At 36.7% G+C, this 25,844-nt stretch overlaps 1 protein-coding gene across 3 annotated transcripts in view; it reads right to left on the bottom strand.

Moving 5' to 3' along the window:
- Window positions 1-25,844, bottom strand: part of astn1 (astrotactin 1) — a 300,003-nt gene that overhangs the window by 158,725 nt on the left and 115,434 nt on the right. For all 3 annotated transcript variants that reach the window (XM_017420879.3, XM_017420880.3, XM_017420882.3), the window contains 3 exons: window positions 25,189-25,339; window positions 9,411-9,577; window positions 6,373-6,567 (listed from right to left, as the gene is read on the bottom strand). In XM_017420879.3, the coding sequence (XP_017276368.1) occupies window positions 6,373-6,567; window positions 9,411-9,577; window positions 25,189-25,339 (513 nt within the window). The remainder of the gene's footprint in view (window positions 1-6,372; window positions 6,568-9,410; window positions 9,578-25,188; window positions 25,340-25,844) is intronic.

Genomic DNA, 25,844 nt, shown 5'->3' with positions numbered 1-25,844 from the left:
GTTATGTGTTGCTACATTTGCAGCCCAAAACAACAACAAACAAGGTTGGCAGGAATTTTATCGCACTGGAGTCAAACATCTGTCATTTCCTGCTGAAAGTAATTATGCGTGATTTCAGTTGTCACTTTAACAAAGCACACAAATTGGGATTGTAATGACTGAATCTCGACTGCTTTGCTGAGGACGGTGATTTTTCTCTTAGAAGCCTGCTAAGTGGGACATGGGCCTGGTTCCTTTCTTTGCGTTCATGTCTGACAGTTTTTCACAGCTAATTCTGTTCGAGGGTGACATGTAACATTTAACAACCATCTGGCAATGTAAGGGATGTCATAATTCATTTTCTCTCTTGAATTTCAGGAAACTTCTTGCTGAACTGCCAAAACTTAGTGAAGCTTTTTTTTCCCCCTCCTTTGTTGTAGCGGGAGCTGCAGTGAAGCAGCCACCTGTTTGATGAATTATTGAAATTTGAAATGTGACAAAACACTTGGACACTTTTGATTCGCATCAACAACATTTTCACTTTTGTCTGCTTTTTTTTCCCTCACCGTGATCCCCTTGACAATGACATTCAATAAACTCACAGAATTCAATAAGAGACAATGAAGGCCAGAAGCGACCCAGCCCCGCCCCACTGCCTCTATTAAGTCTGCAGAAAACACATTTCATATTGTAATTAACTGAGTCAATGAAAGTATCCCTCTTGAGGTCGTAAATGGAGGATACAGTACAGAGTGTTGAAATTAGCCCCAAAATGTAATAAAAAAAAAGAGACGCACAAACAAAATACTTGAAAGGAAGGAGGAGTTGTCAGGTAGCAGCATAGACCTAATCATTGATCCCAAGCAGCAAGCAGAATGAGAACAAGAGGGCACTAAAATATTCATTAAAACCTGCTCTGAGCTTGTCAAGTGAGGGGGGAATAGAGAGAGGAGGACGGGGGGGAGGACAGTTAGGAGTAATGAGAGGAGGTTAGCTTTTTAACATCTCATTACGGGAGTCCACTGGCTCCCACAGAAACAGGAAGATGGAGACCCTGCCACAGAGGGCTGTAATTTGAAGCCGGATCATTTCGAAGACGTCGTCCTGATAGCGCCTCCATCCCGGGTATGGGAGCGTCACGTCTCGTGTTGCTTTGTAAGCAAAGTTGCCCAGTGCCCCACCCAAGTCTGCTGCCAGTGACAGGAAATCAGATAAATGAACTTGTTTCCATGAAACAAAAACGAACCTTACTGCACAGGGAGTTGGGATATAGTTTCCCAAGAGAGGAAAAAGAGGAGATAAAAACATGTGAAGCGGTTCCAGGGATGGCGGGCTTAAAAGACGGACCATAAGGGAGCCATGCTGGGGAGCAAAAAATCAAACCAGCTTTGTGTGTGTGTGTGGGAAAGCCAACACTCTAGGGAGACAGAACTGAAAAACACTGTGTGAGTGTACGTGCGTGTGTGTGTGTGAAAAAATGTGTGTTTCTGTGCATATCTGAACACCGTGGCTATTTTGTCTGTGTCGGTGAGTGTCATGTCACGGGCCACCTGCTCACAACACTTGCTGCTGCTTTCTCATAACCTCCCACCCACCACACGCACACACACACACTCTTTGTTGCTGCTCCAGGCAGTCTAAAGGAAAAAAAAAGTGCACTGGGGCCACAGAGCTGATCCATTCCCCGCCACAACACACACACACAGACAGGCAAAAGTCCTCGATAAATAAAACATTAGCAGCAAAAAAACACAGACTTTGTTTGACTGTTTACATTTTTGAGCTTTCTGCGGACGAAAGAGGGATTTTGTTGGAAAAGAAGGTGAAGAAAATAAAAAAGAAGGTACAGAGGAGTCCATTTGCACAAAACAAAAAGAAAAGAAAGGCAGATATTGATGCTTTTGCAGGCGCACAGAAGAAAACTCAGAAAGGTAAACACAGAGATATATTTGGAGAGAAAAAAAGAAAAAGGAAAAAAAAAAAAACAGAAAAAAGAAATATCCACTGGTGGTTAACGATATAAAGTTTTGACTTCCCCTTTTGACTGAGTGATGGAGGCAGATGCTTTGTGCCACTCTAGCACAGTGGGGTAGATGCTTTTGAAGAAACGCCAGTGAACATCACATGACACTTCCTTTCTCTCCCTCCATCTTTCTCTGCTTATTTTTCTCAAGGGCAAACAGAATGTCTAATCAGGATGTGTGAGAATGCAATTCAGGGTGCTGTTTTACTAGCATTGCTTAATCATCAATGAAAAGTCAATACCTGTTCAGAACATAGCATTTTATTGCTTGAAGTTTAAAACAACAACAAAAACTAAATGAACATTGCAAAGTTTCAAAAGCTTCTTTTTCTGAGGACCATTGAGGTGATTTCATCAACTTCTCAGTTCTTTATAATCTGTTACAGTGTTGCAGGAATTGAGGCTGTGATTGTTAGGTGGTTAAGATGTCCTCTGTAAGTTCGTACCTGTATTTGTCAAAGACTGTTTAAGAGTATCAAACAATTTAAAAAAAACAACTTAAACAATTGTAGTATATAACAGGTTCTGCAAGTTTGCTTATTTACCTTGTGTTCCCATGGCTCATTGAGATACATGACTGCAATCAAATACCATCATAAATTCACCTCTGTTCATATTTGATACTCTAGCACAGGTAGTGTAATCTTCAGCAACACCAGGTAAGCCACAGATTTATCGGTCATATTGAAAAAAATTCTGTAGCAGAGCAACTTTAAAATATCATATATACCGTACCTCATAAATGTGCCATAATATTGAAAGTGAGCAAAGTTCTAACAATAATACACAATTTTATGCTACATTATGCAAATGCTCTTTCTGCACTGCTACGGTGTTCTGGCTTGCAGAACAGACATTGTCATTGCTTGCCTTTCTTATCCATCTCCTTAGAGCTGCCAGAGGTGTATTTCTTTACATTTTTGGCATAGTATTGAGTAAAAAAGACAAAGTTTATGATATTGTGTGGTTGTCGCTGTGTATGTATTGTGTTTCTAGAGTATGTGTGGCTTTGTAAGAGTACCAACACACAGTGACACGGCATTTTTTCGTAATGGTTGTGTGATGATTTCATTTATATTATGTGTACATATGTGATGTTTAGTTCATAAACATGGCCTGAAAGGTATCTATTAATGTGTGGTTTTGGTTCACTTGGTGAGAATTTGGTAACTAACTTTAGGTTTCACAATGTTAACCTGTGCCTTTTGATGACAGTATGGAAATATTACTCTACTTTTACTCAGTGTTTCCAAAGTAATGCCACATAGCTTTGTCTGTTTTGTCACACTTTTTATGTATTAACCTTTGAAATCCACATTTGTGAATTTAAACAACAAGACAACTGTTCCTTTCACAAAACTTTTAAAAACTGGGCCTGAGATGCCTTACGTTGTCTTGGTGTGGTCCATGGGTGGGTTGAAGTAAACCGGCTGCTGTTATGCCTTTGAACTACCGAGTGAGGTAGTGACAGAGCTGTAATGGTCTGTGCTGAGTGTAGCATCACAGCTCGAGGGTGTGATGTAGTGGATTTAAGACAGGAGATGTCTGACACACATTTTATGTGTATTGCTCCACACCAACGCTGCTGAGTTACAATCCACGCCTGTTTTGGCTTTGCATTTATGAAAGCTCATATTGTCATGGCACAGGCCAGATTAACCGGTGATTTATGAATGGCCAGAGGCAGCTCATAAAGGGTCTCACCCTTGCGACTAAATCCCAAAACTGTTTTGAAAAAGTGACAAAAGTTTGGTCTTTTATACAGAAATAATAAAACAATATTACAGAATATTAACAGCTAATGAGCAGAATAGTAGATTTGATTTTATGCAAATCCATATCCTTTCAAAATTGCAGGTCATACACAAATGTGCTTACTCTGTGCCAGTCGCTGTTACACCAATTCACCCTTGGGTTTTAAGTAGTCAAAACCAATTTTAAGCTTTCAGTATGTGACATTTTTCCTTTATGCTTCTTGAATGACTGTAATACCTCGAGAACCTTTTACGGGTTGTCACATGTTGAGAAGTCTCCTTCAGCGATCAAATACACTGATGCCATGTAACACAGGATTTACTTTTTAATGCAACATATTCAAAAGTCTACTTCAATTCATCAGCACATTGAAACCTGACCTGCAACATGAGTATATCTTTGCCCATTATTCATAGAATGCCTCAGGTCATAATGGGTTAAATTACATCTTTCTAATTTTGGGACATTTCTCAAGAATGAGAAGAAGTCATTCCTTGCAGGGTGTCATTAAATTTGACATTTAACTTCCAAGAGGACAGATTTATCTTCTCCTGCAAGGCAACCATTTCCAGAGGGTGAATTCCAAATATGACAGGTTGTTTCTACAACACTATTTGTGCTCTGTGTAATACCAAACCCTAAACAGTTTCCAGATGTTCAGCTTTGATGCCCTCTTCCTGTGACTTTTGCTAATTTTAAATTGAAGTGTTCATCTTGTCCAATTAAATTAAATTTCAGCACACAGGCTCTTGGTCAGTTTTAATTTGTTTGCTGTTATCTCTTATAATTAGGCCTTGCATTAACCATGCCTCCCAGTAGAGTCTTCCTTCCTCTTGCACCACCACATCTGTACAGGAAGCATTTGGAGTTTGTCAGAGTCTGGCTCTGACCGCACTATCTATTCGCAAGCGCTTTCAAATAAGATCAGTGCATTTGAGATTTAGATTCTTGATGATATTAACTTTCCTGCCTCACCCATCCCTCCCTCTTATAGACTCTAGTGGTGGATCCCTAAGTGGGTACATTGCCTCTGGCGGCGGAATCCATGCACAGTCCAAATTAAATTCTTAGGCCACAGATGCCTTTGCTGACCTTCTGGCTTCCTGGGTTTGGTGTAGATGATTACAGCATACAGACAGAGATAATTAACCGCCTTCAAAGTACTCTACTTTCCACATTAAACCCTGCACAAATTAAAATGGGAATGTGTATAGCTGTTTACCATAAGCGTCACAAAAGAGGAACTAGGAGATGATTTTTGCTTTAATATTGCTTTTTGTTCCCAGAATCTATGCCTGTGTTTAGAAGCACTGTGCTTTTACTGTGAACAGTGTCTGACAGGGACAAGTTTTATTATCACCATTTTCTATTTTACAGGAAAAGAACAGACATAAAATCCACCAGAGAATCATTACCCCCTCATGAAATAACCTTTGCAGATACTGATTCAATCTGATGTGCTTTCACAACCTGTGGAGACACTTCGCTAATGAACCAAACATATTCCACCTTCAGAAATTCTGAAGGTCCAGAATACTTAGGAGACCAACATCACTATGAGGAAATAAATGTGTAGTACCCAAATGGTTTGATGGATGGATGGATGGATGGATGGATGGATGGATGGATGGATGGATGGATGGATGGATGGATGGATGGATGGACAGAAAAGTGTTGGCAATTCAAATTGTTAGAAAATTGCAAGAAAGTAAGCAAATTTTCCATTGAAGTAAACTTTTGAAATGAATGCAGATTTGGACAAATTTTTCGATAATTACTACTGATAATCAGTGTGCTTTTAACCTTGGATGTTTATTGTCAGAGGAGAGCTCCAGTGCAGATGTCAAAACAGCTGTAGCTCTCTTGTGAGAACATTTGGAAATTGAGAACAACTGCAAACATTTTGAGACACTTTGGAGACTCCCTTGCAAATGTCATTCACCAACTAGTCACGAGCAGTCGCAGCCCAGTGAGATACTGCTTTTATATTTTTATTGTGTTTACAGAAGTCCAATATGATGTGAAGATTAACACACACAAAAGAAAAACTTGTGTCAGATCGTGTTTTGTTAAAACTACTCATCAATTTGAAATACTGCTGCAGTGAATATCTTGTGTCTGCCTGACTGACAGAATTACTCTGCAGGCATTAACTTCCTGGTTCTGTTTTGGCAAGAAAACATAAAATACTGCACTGGGAATCTACATTATTGGCATGCATTTGTAAAACACAACAAATTGTTGTTAGGGAATGTTTAAACAGGCACACCTTAATTTATACCCATATATTGTGTGGTTTTGTATCATGTGCCACTCCAGCGCATGTTCAAGGACCAAAACAATAAAATCCATAAATTGTATGTATAATCTAGACCTAGTTTTAGTGACAGAAGTAGTGCTAAAGAGCTCACTATCTAACTTCTGATGTTTATAGAGTATATAATACATTTACCACTATAGTCTGTATCTTCTGAACCACTTCTAAGTGTGTTGATTGAAAGAGATCTATCACAAAGCTGTCAGCACTGCAGGAGCCAAACCTGCCCTAACAGCTCCCCTGCTGAGAAACAATTGGCTGAACAATGTCCCACTTCACCGACAGCTTGTGTGGTTACCTGAATGTGGCCTTCAGGATCTGTCCGGAGGTGCTTTCTTTGGTGTGGTTGTTATATCCGTAGAAAAGGTCTCCAAAGACAGTCTGGTTGGCGGGGATGTCTGTCGCTTCGCCACAGTCTATCCCCTCAGTGCAGGCTTCAGACAGCGGCAGGCACGACCTCCCATCAGGACCTCGCTTATAATCTTCAATGCACCTAGAGTGATATTTAGGATTAGCTACAAGGGCTTCAGTCTTTTTTAAAAGTTTTGTATGTTTCCTGTCAATTCTTCCTTAATATAAGTTGCATTTGATAATATTCTGACCCTAGGTGGCTCTCTTATTTTTATCTTCTTTTCTTTTCAAATTCATCTGATGAATCTTTACAGCGTAAAAATAATGTGTGAACAAATCAAACCAAAAATATTTTAAGCTAGTTGTCAGTTAATTTACAATTCCGCTTCTACTAAAATGAATAAGCTGCACTTTAAATCATAAATCACATGAGAGCAGGCTGCGGTCTTTTGCTTTAAAATGTGCATGAAAGATTAGATAAATGTAAAAAAAAAGCATCAAAAGTTACAATCTCTGATCTGCAAAGCAGACTTTTATTTGGGATTAAATCCTAATCAGTTTTCTCTAATGAGGTTGTACGCCCAGATTTTAACAAAATGGGACAGAAACCATCTATGTTGACTGGAACAGATCTAGCAAAAAGACATCAACATGGTGGCAGCTAAACACTTCAGAGTTTTGTCTGTGTAGTAACAAAATAGAACCTGACACCTACTTTTATATTTTCAAGCTGTCACCCATTTGCTAATATTTTTTCAAAAATAATATTTTTTTCTTCATTTTTTCAGGAGTAAAAAGGCCAATGTAGTGATTGCTGGTAGCTGAGATCTCATCTAATGGCAAAGCAAATTTTAAAACATATACATATATATATATATATATATATATATATATATATATATATATATATATATATATATATATATATATAATGCTTCATAAAGAATACATATCAAACTGATTAACATTTTCTAAGTTGGAATAAATAAACTGGGTCACATAGTGTTCTTAAAAGCTGTGAAATATATTACTCCTTATTCCTCATGACTGCATAGAAACAGTAGCTGGAAACGAAGAGAAAGAAAACAGCAACAAAAATGCTTGAAGAAAACCCACAATGTGTGCATTCATTAAACACTTTAAGATTACCTGCTGCACTCTGAGTTTCCCTTTATTAATTTAATCAGCACTCACATGAACTCTATCACATTATTCATTACCTAACACTTAAACATTACTTTAGATAAACTGGCTGAGGCATTCTTGTTGAATGAAGATTTAAACACATTTCTAGCTCAGACCTTACAAGTTTGCAATTCCCCCTCCTATGTAAATTTGACATTGGATGCTATGCGTACAACATGATGTTTCAGAAAAAGACGACAATCGTTTGTGTTCAATTATAAAAGTGCTGTTAATGAGACATGTTAGGGTGAAGATTAGAATGCATTATCATTTTTTTTTCTTTTTCAATAACATATCTTGTGAAAGCTAAAACTTGATATTAACAGCTTTCCACATTTACTGTACACAGTGAGCAATCATAAATGCTATTAACTCTGATGTGTGACTGCTGAGTGGCAGAAAATGTGAACCCACATGGTTGATTACACCACTGCTAGAACAAAACAAACGTTCACAAAGTAACATTAATGACATTATTATGATGTTTTTCTCCAAAGTCAATATAATTGAAAAAAAAAATGACACAGCTTTAGTTTGCTGTCGCTTCAAGGTGACTGATCTGAAAATGTCACAGATAAAGAACTACAGCTTGAGTTTGCCCTTCATACCCACTCAGCTGTTCCAAAAACTTTTTACCGACACATCGTGACAAATTCATTTCTCACTCAACCAATAAATTTCTCTCAGATGCTACCAGCAGTTTCTCTAAAGGTGCTTTCTATCTAATAATTGCTTTGCTTTGCAGAAGCCTCTGTGACGAATACTTTATACAGTATTTGGTAACTTGTTTTCAGGCAAGCACGTACTTTTTCTGTCATAGCAAATGAGATGTGTTCTGTTGGTTTCTTGGAAATACAGTGAGGAATTAGACAAACTGGCATAGAACATACATATTAAGCATTGGATCACACCATACCTAGGTAGTGACCACTTACAATGCTTTGTATTGTGAAGATCTTGTCTAGATATGCTTTTTAAGATTAACAGCTATGTAGCTAAGCAGAGAAAAACAGAAAAATTGTAAATTTATTTCTGGAACTGAGGGGCTAACAAAGTATTTTAATAAACTTTGGGATGTAGAGTGGGGCTGTACAGCCATAACCAATGCTGTAATAAAAGTCATGGTTATATCATCAATTACAGGAACTTAAGAATTACCTAATGAATCTGATTTGCATGTGTTGTAGACTGTTTCTGTCCCTTTTGGCTTTCTGAGCTCAAAGCTCAACATTAGCTTTATCTAATTCACTTGTTTCTTAAATCTTGTTTCCTAAATTCGAAACAAAAAGTTCACAGAAAGTTTTCGCTTAACTGCTACTTCAATTTCAGATATGATCAATTTTGAAATGAGGAGGACCTTCTAAGATGAGGGGTGAACTCAATAGCTGACCCAGAGATCTTACCTTTGGATCAATATAGAGATCGTTTTGTCTTTGAATGGCAGATAAAATGGTATTGACAAGGTACCAAAGCTAAAACAAAAAAATTATTTTGCAATAAGTATGTAAACAAGTGAATCAAATGCATCCACAGTCACTAGTTGAACACTTTGGGGGTTAAAAAAAAACCATCATGAATTTTCATAGATTGAAACAGACCTGTGCACATAAATAAAGGAGATAAGTGCAAGATCCTATGTTAATCCCTACGCTGTTAAAGTGATAAAGAAACCTATATAGTTTTGTCACACCTTCTGTGGCAGTCTGTCAAAGTAGTGATGACAGCTTTCAGTGTCAGGATTATGAACTGTAATAATTACTATAATTATGAATATAAACTGCTGATTGTGTTCTTTCTTACCCACAAAACATCTGGATGTTGTAGAGTGTTGGGTCGTCCTCTAGAGGGGCCAGCTGCTGGAGACACAGCTGCTCACATCCACCATTGAAGCCGTCGGAGCAGTCGATGCCGATGTGGTGGTCATAGCACCCGGTCCCATCCTTCATTGGACTCAACCCTGGAGGGCACTGTGGGAGGAACAAGTGTTTTGGAACGACTCATGTCAGGATTGATACATTTCTGTTTCATTTAGGTACTGTTTTCCTAGAACTAGCTACGGAGGGGAAAGGCTGCAAAATTAACTCTAATCCCTGATGGAACAGGTACACACACGCAAAAAACATTTGTGTCACAGAAGACAAAGAGTCACATTTCTGTTCCCATTAGTGCAGCCTGAATGAGCACCGAGTCTAGTTTGAAAAAAAAAGGAAAGAAAAGTAAAATGTGTCACAAAAATACCATGTTGCCAGCATGAACAACAGCATTGGGCTGCAACAGATAAATGAATGTGTATGGGTAAAAGAAAACACAAAGGGAGTGGAAATAGTAGTAATCTAAACTTTTGGCATTATGAGGAGAAACAACTATCTAGATTGACAGCAGTACAAATACAACATATTTACTACATTTAAATGGAAACATTTGCTGCTTTATGTTAACAAGTGAAGTTTGACTAAAATGCCATCACATTATTTGATGGAATTATTTTTACTAGAAGTAACCTAGAACATCTTTGAAATCCAAAAGAGTGTAAAACAATATAAAAGAAACTGAACTAAGCAACCTTTTTACAGCAATATATTTTTGTATTGTATTGTATTTTTTATTCCACTCTTATGAAGGTGCCTTTGACTCTGGTTGTTAAAGAGGATGAGTCTCTGTTAAAGATGGGTCTTTTCCCCCCTTTGACTAGGAAATCAAAAGCAAGAAAAAAAAAGGACAATAAAAAAGTTTGTTCAACAGCAAGAGTAGAGGAAAGTTTATTTGTTGAGCGGTTTTGGCCAATTAAAGTGTTTTTACGAAACCACTGACAGCTTTTTTTTTTAAATGCCAACTGCATTGGGGATAAATTTAAAAAAGAGCTGTGAGACCTGACTTCACCTCGACCATCCTTATCTACAGCTTTGTTCAGAATTTCCCAAGATGTTTTTTTATAGACCTGTCAAGTCGATTTTACATAATGGTTTCTGTCAGCTATTACTTCAAAGGCAACTTTGATGAAGTACACTTTAACAAGGTACTATTGCATTCACAATGGTGACTTGGATCCTTTCAAGGAAGAAAGGAAAGTATCAGCGCCAGCTTGTTTTATTATGTAGACCTGCTGGATTCATCACATATTTCAGGTGGTTCATTTAGAAGATGAAGCTCACAGGTTTGCTGTGAATTCCAACTTCTTTCCCATTTGTTTCTAGCTGCACTAAACTTTGATTTGTTCTGACCAATTCTGACCAATTCAGACCAGGTACAACCTAAATGTAAGTGGCACGTTATAACTTTCAGGGCAGAGAAACAACTGTCTCAAAAATGCAATGAGAAATATTCATGAAAAGTTAGCAATTTACGTAAACTGAATTTTAACGTCTCAAGGTTATAAATCTAAATAATTCAGAGGAATAATGTTTTTAAAGCTCACTGATCTAAATAGTACTTTATGAACTCCAAAATAAAAAAAAACTATAGCCAATTCTTCAGAAATTGTCATGTATGCATTAAAGGTTTGGCTTTACAAACAGAACCAAGGAGATTTTAAGTCTGAAATCATTAACAGTCTAATTTAGTCTTTTAAGTAGAAAAGAAAGAAAAAAGGACATTTTGTGAGCTGACTCTACAAGTCAGCCATAATTTTAAAGGTAACAAACCACGGATTTAAATTATACCAACAAGACTTTGTATGTTCTACAAGTAAAAAGAGATCATCTTGGTGATAACAAATTTCCACCTATTCTTTGCCAACAGTGTTAAAAAAAAGAGTGTACTGTATGTGTTACATTATCATTGTAGACCAAACCGAGGCCAAACCTTCTTCTTCTTTTTAGCCAGTGTTACTCAGATTTCTAAAGTGCCATTTTCCACTGCTTTTTACTTGAACATTTTTACTGAGTGCAGAGCTTTATGAGAGCTTTTTTTGTGAAAACTTGAATACAGTCCCAGGTAAATGGAAAGGTTGACATTTGTGCTCCTTTTCTTGAGGTTAATGCGTCTCCTTGCTTTTTTTTCCACTCATACCACTTTCTAAAATCTTGGCCACTCCCAACAAGGGCACGTGAGCGAAGGTTTCACTGCTATTTTACCCTTCGTTCCACTTCAGAACGTTAAGAACTTCTTTACTTGTTGTCTTTTTTGGAAATGTTTATCACCATTTTATATTTAGCCACCATTTTAAAAGCTTTAACAAGTAGTTGTTTAGTTTATCTGGAAAGAGAGAGATAGGTGGTAAATACCCTGGAATGTGAGCAACGGATGTGCTAGCAAGGAAGGAGGAAGGAATTGCCCTTTGACCTCCAGAGAAGGGAGGCAGTGACCCACCCTCTGGAGGAGGGGGAGCCCAAGTTGTAAAAACCAGAGAGCATCCTTTGTTTCCTCAGACAATCCTGGGGTGATGGCTTGTCTAGTTTTCAAGGTGATCTGTATCTCATTCCCATTGATTGTCTCACAGATGCATCTGGTTTTATGACTGTATGAATATTGACTAATGGTGTTTGAATAAATGTGTTAAACTTTAAGGTAACGTCTCCTGAAGGTCTTTCCCAACAACCAACTCTGGGAGGTAAAGGTAGTTTATCTTGACACTTTTTAGAAAAGATCCCTTGTCATGGCAGATATTATATGAAATAGGGTGGAAAGAAGAAGAGGTTGAAGACAGAAAACACTTGGTGGGAAAATGGAGTTTGGTGCAGAAAGAGGAAAGGACAGGTGATACCATAATGATGTTATTTGGATTGATAATTAACTCACTAACAATGGCTCAAAATCCTTGATCGACACTAGACTTGCGCTGATCAAATCTTGTCAGACTTCTTAAATCACCTGTGTGGTTTTAAGAAGCTGTTATCCAAAATGGACATTATCAGTCATTGAGAGTTTTAGCAGCTTCAAGTTTACCTGATGATCTTGACCAATATAAACAGTAGTTAATAGCTTCTTTGCTAACTAGATAGTGGGATATCCACATTAACAGCCATTGGCACATTGTCATGTATTGTGTTTGTTATTATTGGTTTTTTTTTTTCAGTAAGTTCAACCTTATGACATATTTGGTGTGGTATATTTGTGGAAGTGTCTGAACAGAATGGAGCTGAATGAGTGGTCTTTGGTCTTGCTCCCTGGATAAACTGCTATTGATTTTGTCACCCTGTGAGAGAACAAGGTGACAAATGATTTATTGCTGGTAATGCGAAGAGCACATGAGACACTGAATCTCCTAATACATCTGTGGAACCTAGTGGAGTCAGTGGATTTGTGGATATGATGCAGGCAGAGAGGAATATGTATTTATGAGTCACTGCACTGCTGCTGCTCGCAAGCCACAGACAGTGCTGATTATTGACAGCCATAAAAAAGCTTCCGGCGTGCCGGAACAGCAGAAACTCTGGGCCACTGACAAGTTATCCATCGGCTAATAATCATTAAGAGTTTGAGCCTGGAAAAGCCTTTGTCTGTGGATTGTTAGCTAGAGGATTTTTTACAAAGCTGGTCTGTAATCTAGGGTCAGTTATCAATAACTACAACACCACGAAACGCAAGAGGTGAAATGTTCTCACACCTTTCTTAGCTGGTAATGACGTCAAACTTGGAATTTAAACTCCAATTCCTTTCAGCTAAATTTTAAAAATGTTTTTCTCTCTATTTTTATATTAAAGACCTTTGCAAGGATTTCCCTATGATAAAACACACCTAAACAGAAAGATTAAAAACAAACAAACAAACAAAAAAACAACTACTGAGTCATCCCTCCATCTCATTTGAATTTGCCAAAAGATCAACAACTTTGCAGCTTTACAAAATGAAAGCAACTTGAGATAAAATTTTGATATTTTACTTGCTACAGGTCGAGTGGCATAAATTAAAATGCCTGCAGGCATTGATGAAAAGAACGGCTTTCAGACAGCTGCGACCTCTTTCAGCAAAAACTTTTATAAGTCTCACAGAAGGTACTTCAGCTTAAAAATATCAAGTCAAAAATTCATTGAATAAAGCCTTTATGCAAGCAAAAATGTACTTAAATGTAGTCTCTTTTCATAGATGATTGCTAAAGGTTAGAATAGAAGGTTTAAATGTTAGAAGCGTTCCAGTTCAAGTAATTTGGTGGTATAAACAAAACACTTCAGAAAAGAAAAAAAAAAAAAGATAAATTGTAAATGAAAATGGCTACATTGAATATAAGTTTCTTAACCTTTGTTGAACTTAGAGAGAAAAGAACAGCCACTTAAACAGGAACAACATGTTCAGTTTTGTGGTAATTACAGTATATATCTGCATTTAAGTGAAAAGAGATATTTCTTGTCCAAATGATGTACAGGTCAGTGGATAATGACCATCCACAGACACTAACAAAAAGGTCTTTAAAGGTAAAGTAAATCACCATTTATCTTGGATCATTTAATAAGTGGACGGTGAGTAAGAGCGCTGTCTCATCTTCCGTAGAAGAGGCGAGCAGTATAAAGCCCACACTGGAAACCCCCTGAACCTCCATGGCTTTTAATCCTGTTTCTTAATGGAGATAAATTCCTGCAGTGATTTTGAGGCTTAAGAGAATCAGCACTGTGCTATTGCCAAACACCAACAAATCCCTGTGAGAGGAGCTGGATAAGCTACGCAGTTTTCAAATTTGTCTGATAGGCAAATCAGTAAAGGGGTACAATGAGCGAGGGCTAAAACAGCGAGGTGATGCAGCCTCCACAGAACGACTTATTGTTCCCTAAAGGATTCAGTCAAGGAGTCACAAAAGGTCCTAATAAACTTCCCTAGCTAAATGAAAAATTAAATAAACAGGGTTTAGTCCATTTATTTGTGTGTTGTGTTGGTATGTGTGTGTCACTGTGTGCATTTCTACTATGTAAATATTATGATCCTGTGGTTTCAAGTGTATTCAGGTATGGTACAAAAAATTATGAACTTGTTAAAAGTCATAAGGTAACTGCACACAAACATTATACATACTAACCAAAATGTTTAAGTAGAGGCAATCATGTGTAACTGAAATACAGTAAAAGCAAATCGGTGGTATTAGTATGCAAGGAGTCATATTCATAATATATCTGCTTTTCATTTTGAAAATTTGATCTTTACAGAAAACAGCTTTTTAAATTTTGCAATACTATTCTTTTTATTTGAAGATAAATAATCTTTCTACAAGGCCATCGAGTTTTCTTCTCAGTGACTAAGTTATTAAAAATATGACTTTAAACTGTGGTATATCAGCAAGGTATTGTAGACAGGCAGTGAAAAGGTTATAGCAAAGAGCTGTGTACATTTGAACTGTATGATAGTGCTTGTGCTTCCTGTCTGTGCCTGTTACACGGTGTTGGTGTTTTATTTAATTTAGAGAAAATCCCTGACTGAAAATGAGAAAATAGATGGTTTGTTCGACCGCCTAAAGCGACTTACATTCATGTTGACCTGAAAATGATCTCCTGTGGATGTGTGAATATCTCTTTTCTATTTGAGTTAAAGGTCAAGTAATACAGGACGGCTAAAGTCCAAACATGCTTCAGGGAATCTTAGTTTCAATGTTTTGTCTTGTGGTAACATCCGAAAGCAAAACCAGACATTTGAATTGAACAGCCACACTTAAAGGCCTTTTTCTAAAAAAAATATATATATAGCAGCCAATACCTTTAGGGTTTCTCTGCAGAAAATGAAAGCATAAATGCTTCAGTATTTATGGTATACAATAGGGATGTATGCCTGTGTTTCAGACATACTCCCAAAGCATGACAGAATTTTGATACTCAAGGGAGTAACTAGCAGTCTTCCATTCAATTTTCCACTGAAAAAAAAGATAACTTGTTCTTCCTCTGTGATTTTTTAAAACAAATACAATGCAAAGGAATACATATAGACCACTTTGTTGCATGCCAAAGTTTTAATTAATTAGTTCAACAAATGAACTTTTAAAGTTAACCCAATTTAAAAACTTAGCAAATATAACTCAAACTGTAGCTAATTTTACAAATATTCAGCTAAAAAAGGACTCTTTTTTTTTCATTTATAACACGATTGAAAGACAAATGAAATCTAAAATGATGCTTACAATATCACATAGTTGTTGTGTTTCAAATAGATGTATTTTACCATATGTGACTCTCTTGCTCCTGGGGTAGATAACCAGCTATACTGAAGTCATTTCTAAGTTTGTCATCATGAACTTCTGTGATACATTTTTTTCCCAGAGATTTTAAAAGATTTTCCAGCACAGAAAAAAAAAGTTGCTTCACTAGAAAACTCCATCTTCTTTCATATGTCCTCAAAAAGTAAATTGTTTTCAAAATCAGCTTCAAACTGTGTTGTTATAAAAGCTGTTTGTATCAAAGGTCATGTCAGATACTCAATTCCTCAGTCCAGTTTTCTGACAGGAACATGAAGGAAACTGCAGAATATGTGAATGCAGACCAACAGGAGACACTTAACTGACAAATCAGATTTAAATTAATTGATTCCTAAAACTAATATTTGTTGCTTTTGTAACTTAAATAATTAACTGAAAATAGTAAATCAAATTATTTGCCAAACTTTGTGGATTTTTAGCCCTTATTTGTTAAAAGATTAGTAGAAGTTTTTATTTGTCTAGTTAGACAAAAATGGAGCCACATACGCCCAACTTTAAAACAGACAAGCAGTATTTGTAGTTTGTGGAGAATGACTTCTGAAGTCTCACTTTAAGTTTAAAGCCCACAGCACTAACGAGATGGTGTTGCTTTTAATCCGCTGTTTGAATACACTCTTTGGTGTATGAAGAACCAGACTTTTCAACAGGACTATCTGAGGTTACAAAGCTGCAGTCAGCTGCGGGTCACACATTGCTGGTAGACATCTAACAGCACTGGTGTGCACTAAAAACAAGAAAAGGAATCTCACAACTGTTCTCCACCTAATTGAGGCAATAACTGCAGAAGTGTCATTCATGATAATTATATTGACTTAACTGCCACAGCATTGTGTGTGTTGCCGATTCCACAATTTTACACTTCACTAAATGATTGATCCAAGACTTTTTTTTTCCAGTTCCTAATAGAAGAGGAAGCTTCAGCCTTGTTAAAATCAGTATTACAGACAACATGTTTAATTAAATAGCCTTCTACCACTGCAGAGTCTCCCAATTCTTTTGTTGCTATTCATTATCTCTACTTTAACACATAGCCCACACCACAATCTTTGTCTAAGCCAAGCAAAGTAGTTCAATTTTTCATGGCCATGCTTTTGCTGGTCTAAGCGCAGAAGTTTAATATAATCCATGTCAATGCCATGTACAGTACTGTCTTCAGAAGAAGCAAAACCTCGCAGAGATCCAATGACCCGAGGAGAGAAAGCAGCAGTAATGACAATCTAATGTGCTCCTAGTCTTTGTTAGCGTCGAGCTCTAGCTGTATTTCTGCCAGATATTGACTTCTCTCAACACTGCTTAGTGTCCTAAAATGTGATCCAAGTCACAAGATGAGTTTTTGCTGCCATAGGGGAAATGCAGCAATTGGAAGTGGAGAGACGAAGCACTTTAGCCACCAGCACAGAGTCTGATGCTGTTTGGAATTATTAAAAAAAATAAATAAAACAAAGAAAACATTTGTCTGGTCAGAGAGGTGGCTGTTCATACTGTTGTTATTCAGTGATCTACAGTATATGATGTGTACTTGTGATTGTTGGATTTGGGTGTAGTTTGAATTGGCTGAGACTGCCGAGACTGTTGGGGTATTTAGTTGGATGAGGTCTTGTTTGCTGTGCGAGATGGAGCAACAAAAAAACCTTTTCCCTATTGTCGGAAAAAGAATCTTGTCAGCAAAAGACCTCTTTTGTGTTGCTGTGTGTATTAAGTTTGTAAAACCGTGTGACATCGAAGGCTGTCATTTGTAAATAACAGTAAAATTACAAAGACAAGTTGAATTTTTTGGGGGAATAAACATTTTGTCCTAAACTTTATGTGATACAGCTGATTTCACTGAGATTGTGTGGCAAAGTTCAGACATAAAATGTACCTGGGGCTAGCATTGTAAGTTATTAAAGAGTGCAACAGAATAAGCACTTGGAGGGAAAGTATGACCAGTCTTTCACCTTTGTTGAATAAAGTTAAAAAAGCAAACTATACAACTGCAGTGGCTTCTACTGTGCTCACCATGAGTAAGTGAAAGTGACTTTTTTATCACTTTTTAACCAAGCATTTTATGCTTCACTTGGCTGTGGTACAAATTGTTATGAATAAATAAATAAAAAGAAACCCGAATAATAACTGTTCAGCCTAGTTAGATAAGTGAAAAGTTGTTGAAAACAAGTGCAATTTGAAGCTAAAGCCAACCAATACTTTCACCAGCAGATTGGGCTTAGAATAATTGTAATTATTCAAACATAATGAAAGCCTTTAACATCTAAACACCACCAAACACCAAAACCTTACAGATTTTTTTAAGATTTACTTGGTTTAGCATATGTTCAGTTACAACAGATATACTAAAAATATCATTTCTGACTTTAAAATTAGACAAATGTAGGTTTACTCTGCTTTGCCATTGGTGACATGTTTCGATGCCCGTAAATTTGACACTAAGACAGAGAATACATTGTTTAAATCTAATTTAACTACTTCATTTAACTTACTTAAATTACTGTTCCAGTCATTATTTTACCTCCTGCTGGTACATTTTAGTAAAGCAGTAACCTCCTTCTTCAGTAATGTACAGAAATATTGTTAATTTCATGGGGACTGGTGACAAACATTTAGTAGAAGTTCTTGCTTTACAAAGCAGTCAGACCCAACATGAAAGCAAAGGTTGAAAAGAAATTTCATTCTGGAACATTTTGTACAGAAAATACATTTTTAAAAGTTCAAGTATTTGTTTAGTGGTTTAACTAGATTAGGCTTTTATTTGCTTGTAGGATTTGTGTGAAACTGTGCAGCACTGTAACTCCTTGTGATATCTGCTGCACCAGTGTGTGGCATTTTATATAAACTCTGTTGGATCACAAGTGGCCACAAAACTGTGACATCAGACATCCAGGTTTAATCCGCGTGAGGCCACAGAGACTTTCCTCAAAAGCTCAGTTTAGGAATAGCATTTTGGTGTCAAACTTTGTGTATAAATCATCCTCCAACAGAAAATATTTTTTTGGATGGGAACATTACTCAAGGACTTCCAACCCTCACACTAAAAAGGAAAAGTGATCTTGGAACCAAAGAGAACTATTTTCAAGGCAATAATATGATAAAGCCTAACTTTTATCAATCAGTCGAGTTCTTTTTTTATCACTTTCTAACCAAACATTAAGTCTTAATATACATGATCAAATGAAAAACAAGCATAATGCTAATCAAGTTTTATACAACTCTCACACTGTTTCTTTCTTCATTAGTCCACATCAACTACACTAACCTTTTGATTTATCTTATTGCAGCCAGAAAGACACAAATATTAGTGAGCGATTACATGCAAGAATGGTGATCCTATTATCTTGTGTAAATGAGGCATACAAAGATAACCCCTCCTCAAAGCTTTTATTTTGTTAGTATTGATTCCTTCTGTGGGTAAATTATTTTGGCACTCTGTTGAAGGTGGAGTGTTGCATTTGTGATTGTTTGAACTGACTGTGTGACCAAAGGGACAGTGATTGACTTTTTTTTTTTTTTTGGAGGAGGAGGGGTTATATTATTAGGCTTTTATTCCTTTATGAATATGCACCCAGCTGCAAAGAAACAGGTTATTCTTCATGCTTCATCACTGTGTGGGATGTTGTGATTTGTTGATTTCATTTCAAAGTGTTAAATGTGTTGCTACCGTTGCAGACCACACTGAAATAGCTCCTGCCGGTGATGTTTGAATGAGAAAACAGTGCTAAGGGTATTCTAGCAGCACGCATAAGGTTATATCAAATTGTATGTCGTTTGTTACCTATATGCATAATTTTCTCACCACAATGGTCATTTTAGTGTACATCTGTCCTGGAGCCCAAGAATGTTTACTGTGAAGAAATCCTGAACGTGTCTTTAATTTCAAATTATGTAGGGAAGCTAAACAAATAAAGTCACCCTGCTTGTATCCACATTGTACGAACAATTCAAACATTGTTCGAGTCATCTAATCATTTAAGACTTGTTATTTCTGTTAATAATGACATTATTTTTTTAAAATCTTTTTCTAAATGTTACAATTACTTCTTTAAATACTTCCTAATTATTATTTTTAAGCATCAACAATTTTCCCAACTGCTCTTTTAAACTGTGCTGCTAAATGCTTGTATAATTATTACAATTACCAAAAGGATATTTGAAGACAAATTTGAAGAATTTAGCAAACTAAGAATGGGTTTGACCTCATATTTTCTGTTCTGTTATAGTAAAATTATTTGTTTTATATCATTGACTCATTATGGCAATGTTTACTGTGTCTTTTTACCCATGTGTAGTAGGATTCAAGAAGTATGATTCAATTTACTTTAAATGTCCTGTTATTTTGAGCCTAATTAACGTTTCAGCTTAAATATAGTAGATTTTTCTAACTGTATTTCTTCTGTACTTACTTACTTATATGTAACTGCATTTATCAATTAGCTGTATAGTTTATTACTTTGACTCCATTTCTACTCTTTTTATGAATAACTTGTGTACATTTTTGTACATTCAACATAAATGTTGTCCTTTTGGTTTCTCTTTCACTATAAACAGTCTGATTCAACTCCATTTTATTGCCTGCTGCCAGGAAACATGGACGAATCCATAAATGGCTGTGTTTGTGTGTCTTTGTTTGTCTTTCTGTCAGCAAAATATACAACAGATTTTAATGAAACTCAGAAATCTTTCATCGAATACATACGTATCTGCAACTGGTTCACATATGGACTCAACTTAATTTAAGATGGCCACCATAGGTATTCAACTAATACTCAAACACAAAAATAGCTATAACTCAGTCAGTTTTATAGATACTAAGCTAAAGTTTGGTGTGGTAGTAGCTGAATGCCATACTAACTAACTGCACATTTTTTTAAATTAAAACTTTGGCATGCAAAGTGGGCTATATGCATTCCTTTAAGAAATGAAAAGTATAAAGTAAAATGCTATAAAACAACTTACACAACATACAAAGAAAAACTGTGAAACACACTAAAACTGCACTATTGACCGATATCTTGCGCTTTCCACATGAAGTCACACACATAAATCTACGCTCACACACATCGTAAATGAGCTGCTTGGATCGTGCTCAGCTCTCCTCCTCATTCCATCTTGGTGGCAATCTGTTCTGCCAACAGCATCCTTGTTTTCCACCATTTTGCAGGGGAGACAAGTGACAAGACGAAACTAATTAATCTCACAATCATCCTGTGATTATTACACTCTCACTTCCACAGGCGTCACATGCTGCTTCTCCCCAGGAGTGCAATACATCAGCGAGACAGAGCGGGTCGGTCAGTCGGCACAGACAGGCAGCATCAGACGGCTCTCGCACAAGAGAAGATATTAAACGCAGACAGGACAGCTACCGGCAGCACTGAATCAGACAAGGTGTTAATTGATTAGGGTGGTATCACATTTCTGGGGCTCAGGCAGTTTACCGTGCTGATTAGACAGGTGAGAAGCTCATTTATAAGCTCAACAGTCACAAGATAATTACTAAAACCCACATTAATATATGTGATGGTAGCTGAAGCGGTCTGGAGTGCTCTTGGGCAGGATGTGTCTGTGTGGGCGAAGAATAACAGAGTTGCTCACTTGCATTGATGTTGGCAAATGTTAGAAAATAAAACGAGCAGATCACATTTAAAGACAACAATATATCCACAAAATGACGTAAAAATTTAAAATTGGTGTAAAACATTCAGTAACTATTGACACACAGTATTTCCAAATACAGATGTTGTTGCTGAAATAATTTTACTAAAAAAAAAGAAATCTAAAGAATACGTGGATCTTGAACCGACTTCCAGACAGATTTAGCAAATCACAGGAATGAAGTTAGATGCTAGCTTAGAAACCATGAGTCTAATGACGAAAAAAGGGGAGACAGAACATAAACTATACTAACGAAGTAAGAACATTTAAATTAAAGGTGAAAATTTCACTTACTAAAACCAGTACAACTAACTGTGCCACGATGTGCATAAATTGGGATGTAGCTTAAATTTGTATGACTTAGTCATGAAATAAAAAATATGAAGGTGAAGAAAAACTGGGCTGTCTGACTGATTTAATGCCATAGCTCATCTCATATTGGTAACTTCAGGTTTTGGTGTCTTTTCTATAATAACCCTCTTTCAGTGTGGCTTAGGTTTTGGAGGTATTAACATACCATATGATTTAGCTAAAATTTTGTTCTGCAGCAACCTTTTTTTTTTTTTTTTTTTTTTTTTTTTAGATTTTTGCCTTTTTTTCAACTCAAAACAGACTTACAGTAAATAAAGAAAACATTACCCAGTTGCATTACAGAGCTAAGGGAGAAAGAAAACAATTAATGCAATAAAGGCAACATGGTTTATTGAAGGTGTTTAGATGGCTACATTACAATGTGCCTCAGATTATCGAAAAACTGAAATTGAGATTTAAAGCCCTCAAAAGACAGATTGATGGTTTTCATTTTCCTTTAGTGGATGGAAATTCTTCTTAAAACTGAAATAAAATTTCAACACATATTCTATCAAGAATATTTTTTTGTAAATTTGTCTAAATAAAGCTCCATTGTTGGGCACAACTTTAATACTTTTGTTTTTAAAATAAAGCATCAGACCAGATAAGTGTTTTTAGGTTCAACTTAAAAATCTTTATATTGCTAATTACCCTTCCACCTTGTTGATGAAACCGCCTAAAATCATACAATAAAACTAAAGACTAAAGAAGTTTTTGTATCAGCCACAGTTTGCGTTGAGCCTAGTGAAGATAAAGGATCTTCTTAATGTTTCTGATGTGAACATAGAAACAATAAGTGCACAGTTTCGCTTTGTTAACTTTTCACAAAGGTTTTAAAAATACTACAGCACTGCATTTTCACAGGGGATGAAGATAATACAGGACAGTAAATAATTAATAGAATACAAAAGGAGGGTTTCATGACACCTCAAAGCGCTGGGAAAGATATCTTTTCACCGTTCCTCTATAGATCCTTCTGAGACTAATTTCAGAGAGAAGAAATTTTTCTTTTTTTCCCTGATGCTCTTGGCGAGGATGTGCAACACACTGCAACATAAAGAAGCAGTGTGCTAGATAGATGGATAGATAGCAAATACAAGTTGTGGGTTAAAGTCATCCTGTAATTATGCATTAAGGAAGGATGTCACAACAAAATGTCTTTTTTGTGCTTCCCCACACAAGGGAAGGTATAAAAAAAGTGCAAAAGCAAAACAGATTCAAATGCCCATGAGACTTCAAAGCCCTGGCTAAAAATATCCACTCTGTCATCTCTTGGTATGAGATGGAAATTGGATGGGTACGACACTGCTGTCATTTCAGTGCAATGTTGCTGCAACTTACAGGATTCCTTTCACCAAATCCTTCAAATGCATTAAAACCTGGGTCAACCTCTGCACATGTATGTGGCTGCACAGATAAATCACATCAGGTTCAGATGTGTCGAAGCTGATAAACATTACACAAATGGTCTTATCTTTTAATAACTTATCCTAATAAGAGAAAACAGTGTGATAGACTCTGATAACTGACCCATGGTGACTCAAGCAACACTGCCAGTTCATTAAAAAAAACAGTCTTGGTGAAGCACCAACATGTTCCTGATTTAATCCAATTGCTCAGCCAGGAGGTTTGACTCCTTATGTGAAAAAGGTTTGAAACAGTAAAAATAAATGAAATCATTTTTTTTCTCTCTTCTGTTTATTAAACTGCAACTCTGAGCTTCAAACAGCGTCAAAGCTCAATTGAATGAGCTTAAAACAAGCAAAAAAATGTTATAAGAAAGGCACCTTGGATTCCATAAATTAGCAGCTGAAGGGCTAAAATCCCAAATAATTCTTTGAATCTTTTGAAAATAAACACGGATGGAGATGAAACATCCAAGTTGAGAGTCCATACCTTACTGAGAGAGACATATCTGCACCTGATGTGAAGTTTGTACTGACTGAGCTGTCCTAAGTGAAATGCAAAATCCTTGGAATAACTGTCACACTGGCTTGTCAGAAAGTGTGATGTATACACTAACAAAAATCGAAAGAATGAGCTTTCCATCAGGCTCAGTAGTACTGAGTTTGTATTATCAGTAACAGCCTGAAATCAAGAAAGTGAAGAAAACATGTTCGTGTTCCCTCATGAGCATAAATGGATACTGATGATCATGTTTTCTTAAACTGCTCAAGATTGCATAAATAACCGTCTTATGTAGAGTTCCATTTTCGAGACAAGAATACTTTGATCAAATGGGTTTTGAGTGATTCCACCATTATACGCCTTTTGCTGTGTTTGAAGATAATCTGAAAGAGATACAACTAAAATGTCTTGTAAAATTCCTATAACTTTAATTTTGGTATAAAAATTTTCTTGTCAGCTTAAGGTACTAGCTGTAATGAAAAGACATCCGAAAAGTGCAGAATGATTGGAATAAACTGTCCTCACTTTATGGCAAATCCTGAATTCTGTTGCAAAAAAAGGCTAAAACCAACCATTCTATTCATGTTTGTAAAGCTCATTTAGGTCTCAGACTTTCTGAGTGAAGTAAGATGATCAAAGACCAAGAGAGTCATCCATAAATGGACTCCAACATGAGCTACATGTAATGTTTACTTGCATATGTTACAACCAACTTTCACAATTCCTTGGGAATGCAGGTCTTTGCTCAAATCTAAAAATCTAAATGAAGTATTACCCCCTATTGAAATTTCTCACAAGCTGCCCCATCCTGTTTGAGATGCATCACAAGTGATAAGCATGCCGAATCACATAAACAGCATCTTCCCAGACCACCTGAAAGGCTCGACTCAAGTGCATCAGAGCACTTGAAAAGAAATTAAATTGTTGGGCGGATGGCGTCTGACAGTTTATCGATAGAAGGGGGGATTCTGGTTGAGGGATTGAAGGGAAGCAAAACACTAGCAGAAGGCAATAAGATTCTGCAAATGACAAGAATGGTATCACTGGAGTCCCCAACAGATGGAGAAGAAAACAAACCTGGCTGCTACATTTCCTGGTTGCTAAGCACCACCTGGAGGTAATGAATGTGTTGACGGTCTGAGAGGCATGAGAGACAAGAGGGAGACTCAAGCAGTCTATTCAGAAACATTGGAGAGTGCAGATTGCTGTGTGTCCTTGATGTGGGTCACTATGGCCTGCAGATATGTACAAATACATCCATGAATATTTATACAGGCAGAAGGACTCAAACACTGATGGCCAAAACAGAGTATTAATAAAAGACAGTTTTATAACCTTTGGTAAAGTGTCCAGGTAGGATGGCATGAGATCAAATCCCCCCAGGGTTTGAACATGTTAAAGGTTAAGGCAATTTCCTGCCCTCATATTGTATCAGTCAAAAGAAGAGGTGTGTGGCCTGTAAGCTACACTGTCATAACCTGAATTGGCTTTTTTTGAATGGGGAAGGTCAACTGCCTTCACAGGTGCCTCAAGGTACAGTTTGATAAAAAAAAAAAGACTCACCACACATCCAGTGGAATCGAGCTTTCGGTCAGATATGCAGCGGAAGTTGCGGCTGCAGCCTCCATTGTCTTTGGTGCAGTCTCTGACGGGTCCGAAAGAGTCCAAGAGAACCTCCAAAGAGTCGAAGGATGAACTGATCATCAGCTCTTCTCTGCAAAGACAGAAGGTAGTGGCCAAAAAAAGTATTTGTGTTACAGTTGAGTCATTGCAAGCAATGTGTGGTACACCTAAAATCACAGTTTAAAAAGTTGCACCTTTCAATTTGTATAACTCCTGGGCTTCAGTCCAACTTATATTTATTTTAGTTTAAGAGCATGTAAAAAGATGCATCAAAAATTCAAAGCAATTTTCAATGACAAACTCGTTTTTTGTAAACATAGGCATGAAAGTTTCACATTAATGCGCAATAGCAAGTGAAGCGAGCAGAAGTAAAGAATGCAGGTGTTATGATGCCAAAAAAAAAATGTTATTTTGATCTGTTTACCATGTTCATATCTATACTTAATGCTCACTGGTAATATCAACTAAATATTGTTCTGTTGAGGAAATTTTACTTTTGACCAAATGCACCAAAATTGACATTATTATTTTTTTTTAAATAAGGTTCCAACATAAGCTTGAACATCCTCAACCAACTTAAATGAATCTCATACTGT

This window comes from Kryptolebias marmoratus, linkage group LG20, assembly GCF_001649575.2.
Source record: "Kryptolebias marmoratus isolate JLee-2015 linkage group LG20, ASM164957v2, whole genome shotgun sequence".
Taxonomy (NCBI): domain Eukaryota; kingdom Metazoa; phylum Chordata; class Actinopteri; order Cyprinodontiformes; family Rivulidae; genus Kryptolebias; species Kryptolebias marmoratus.
This window is presented reverse-complemented; position numbering and strand designations above follow the sequence as displayed.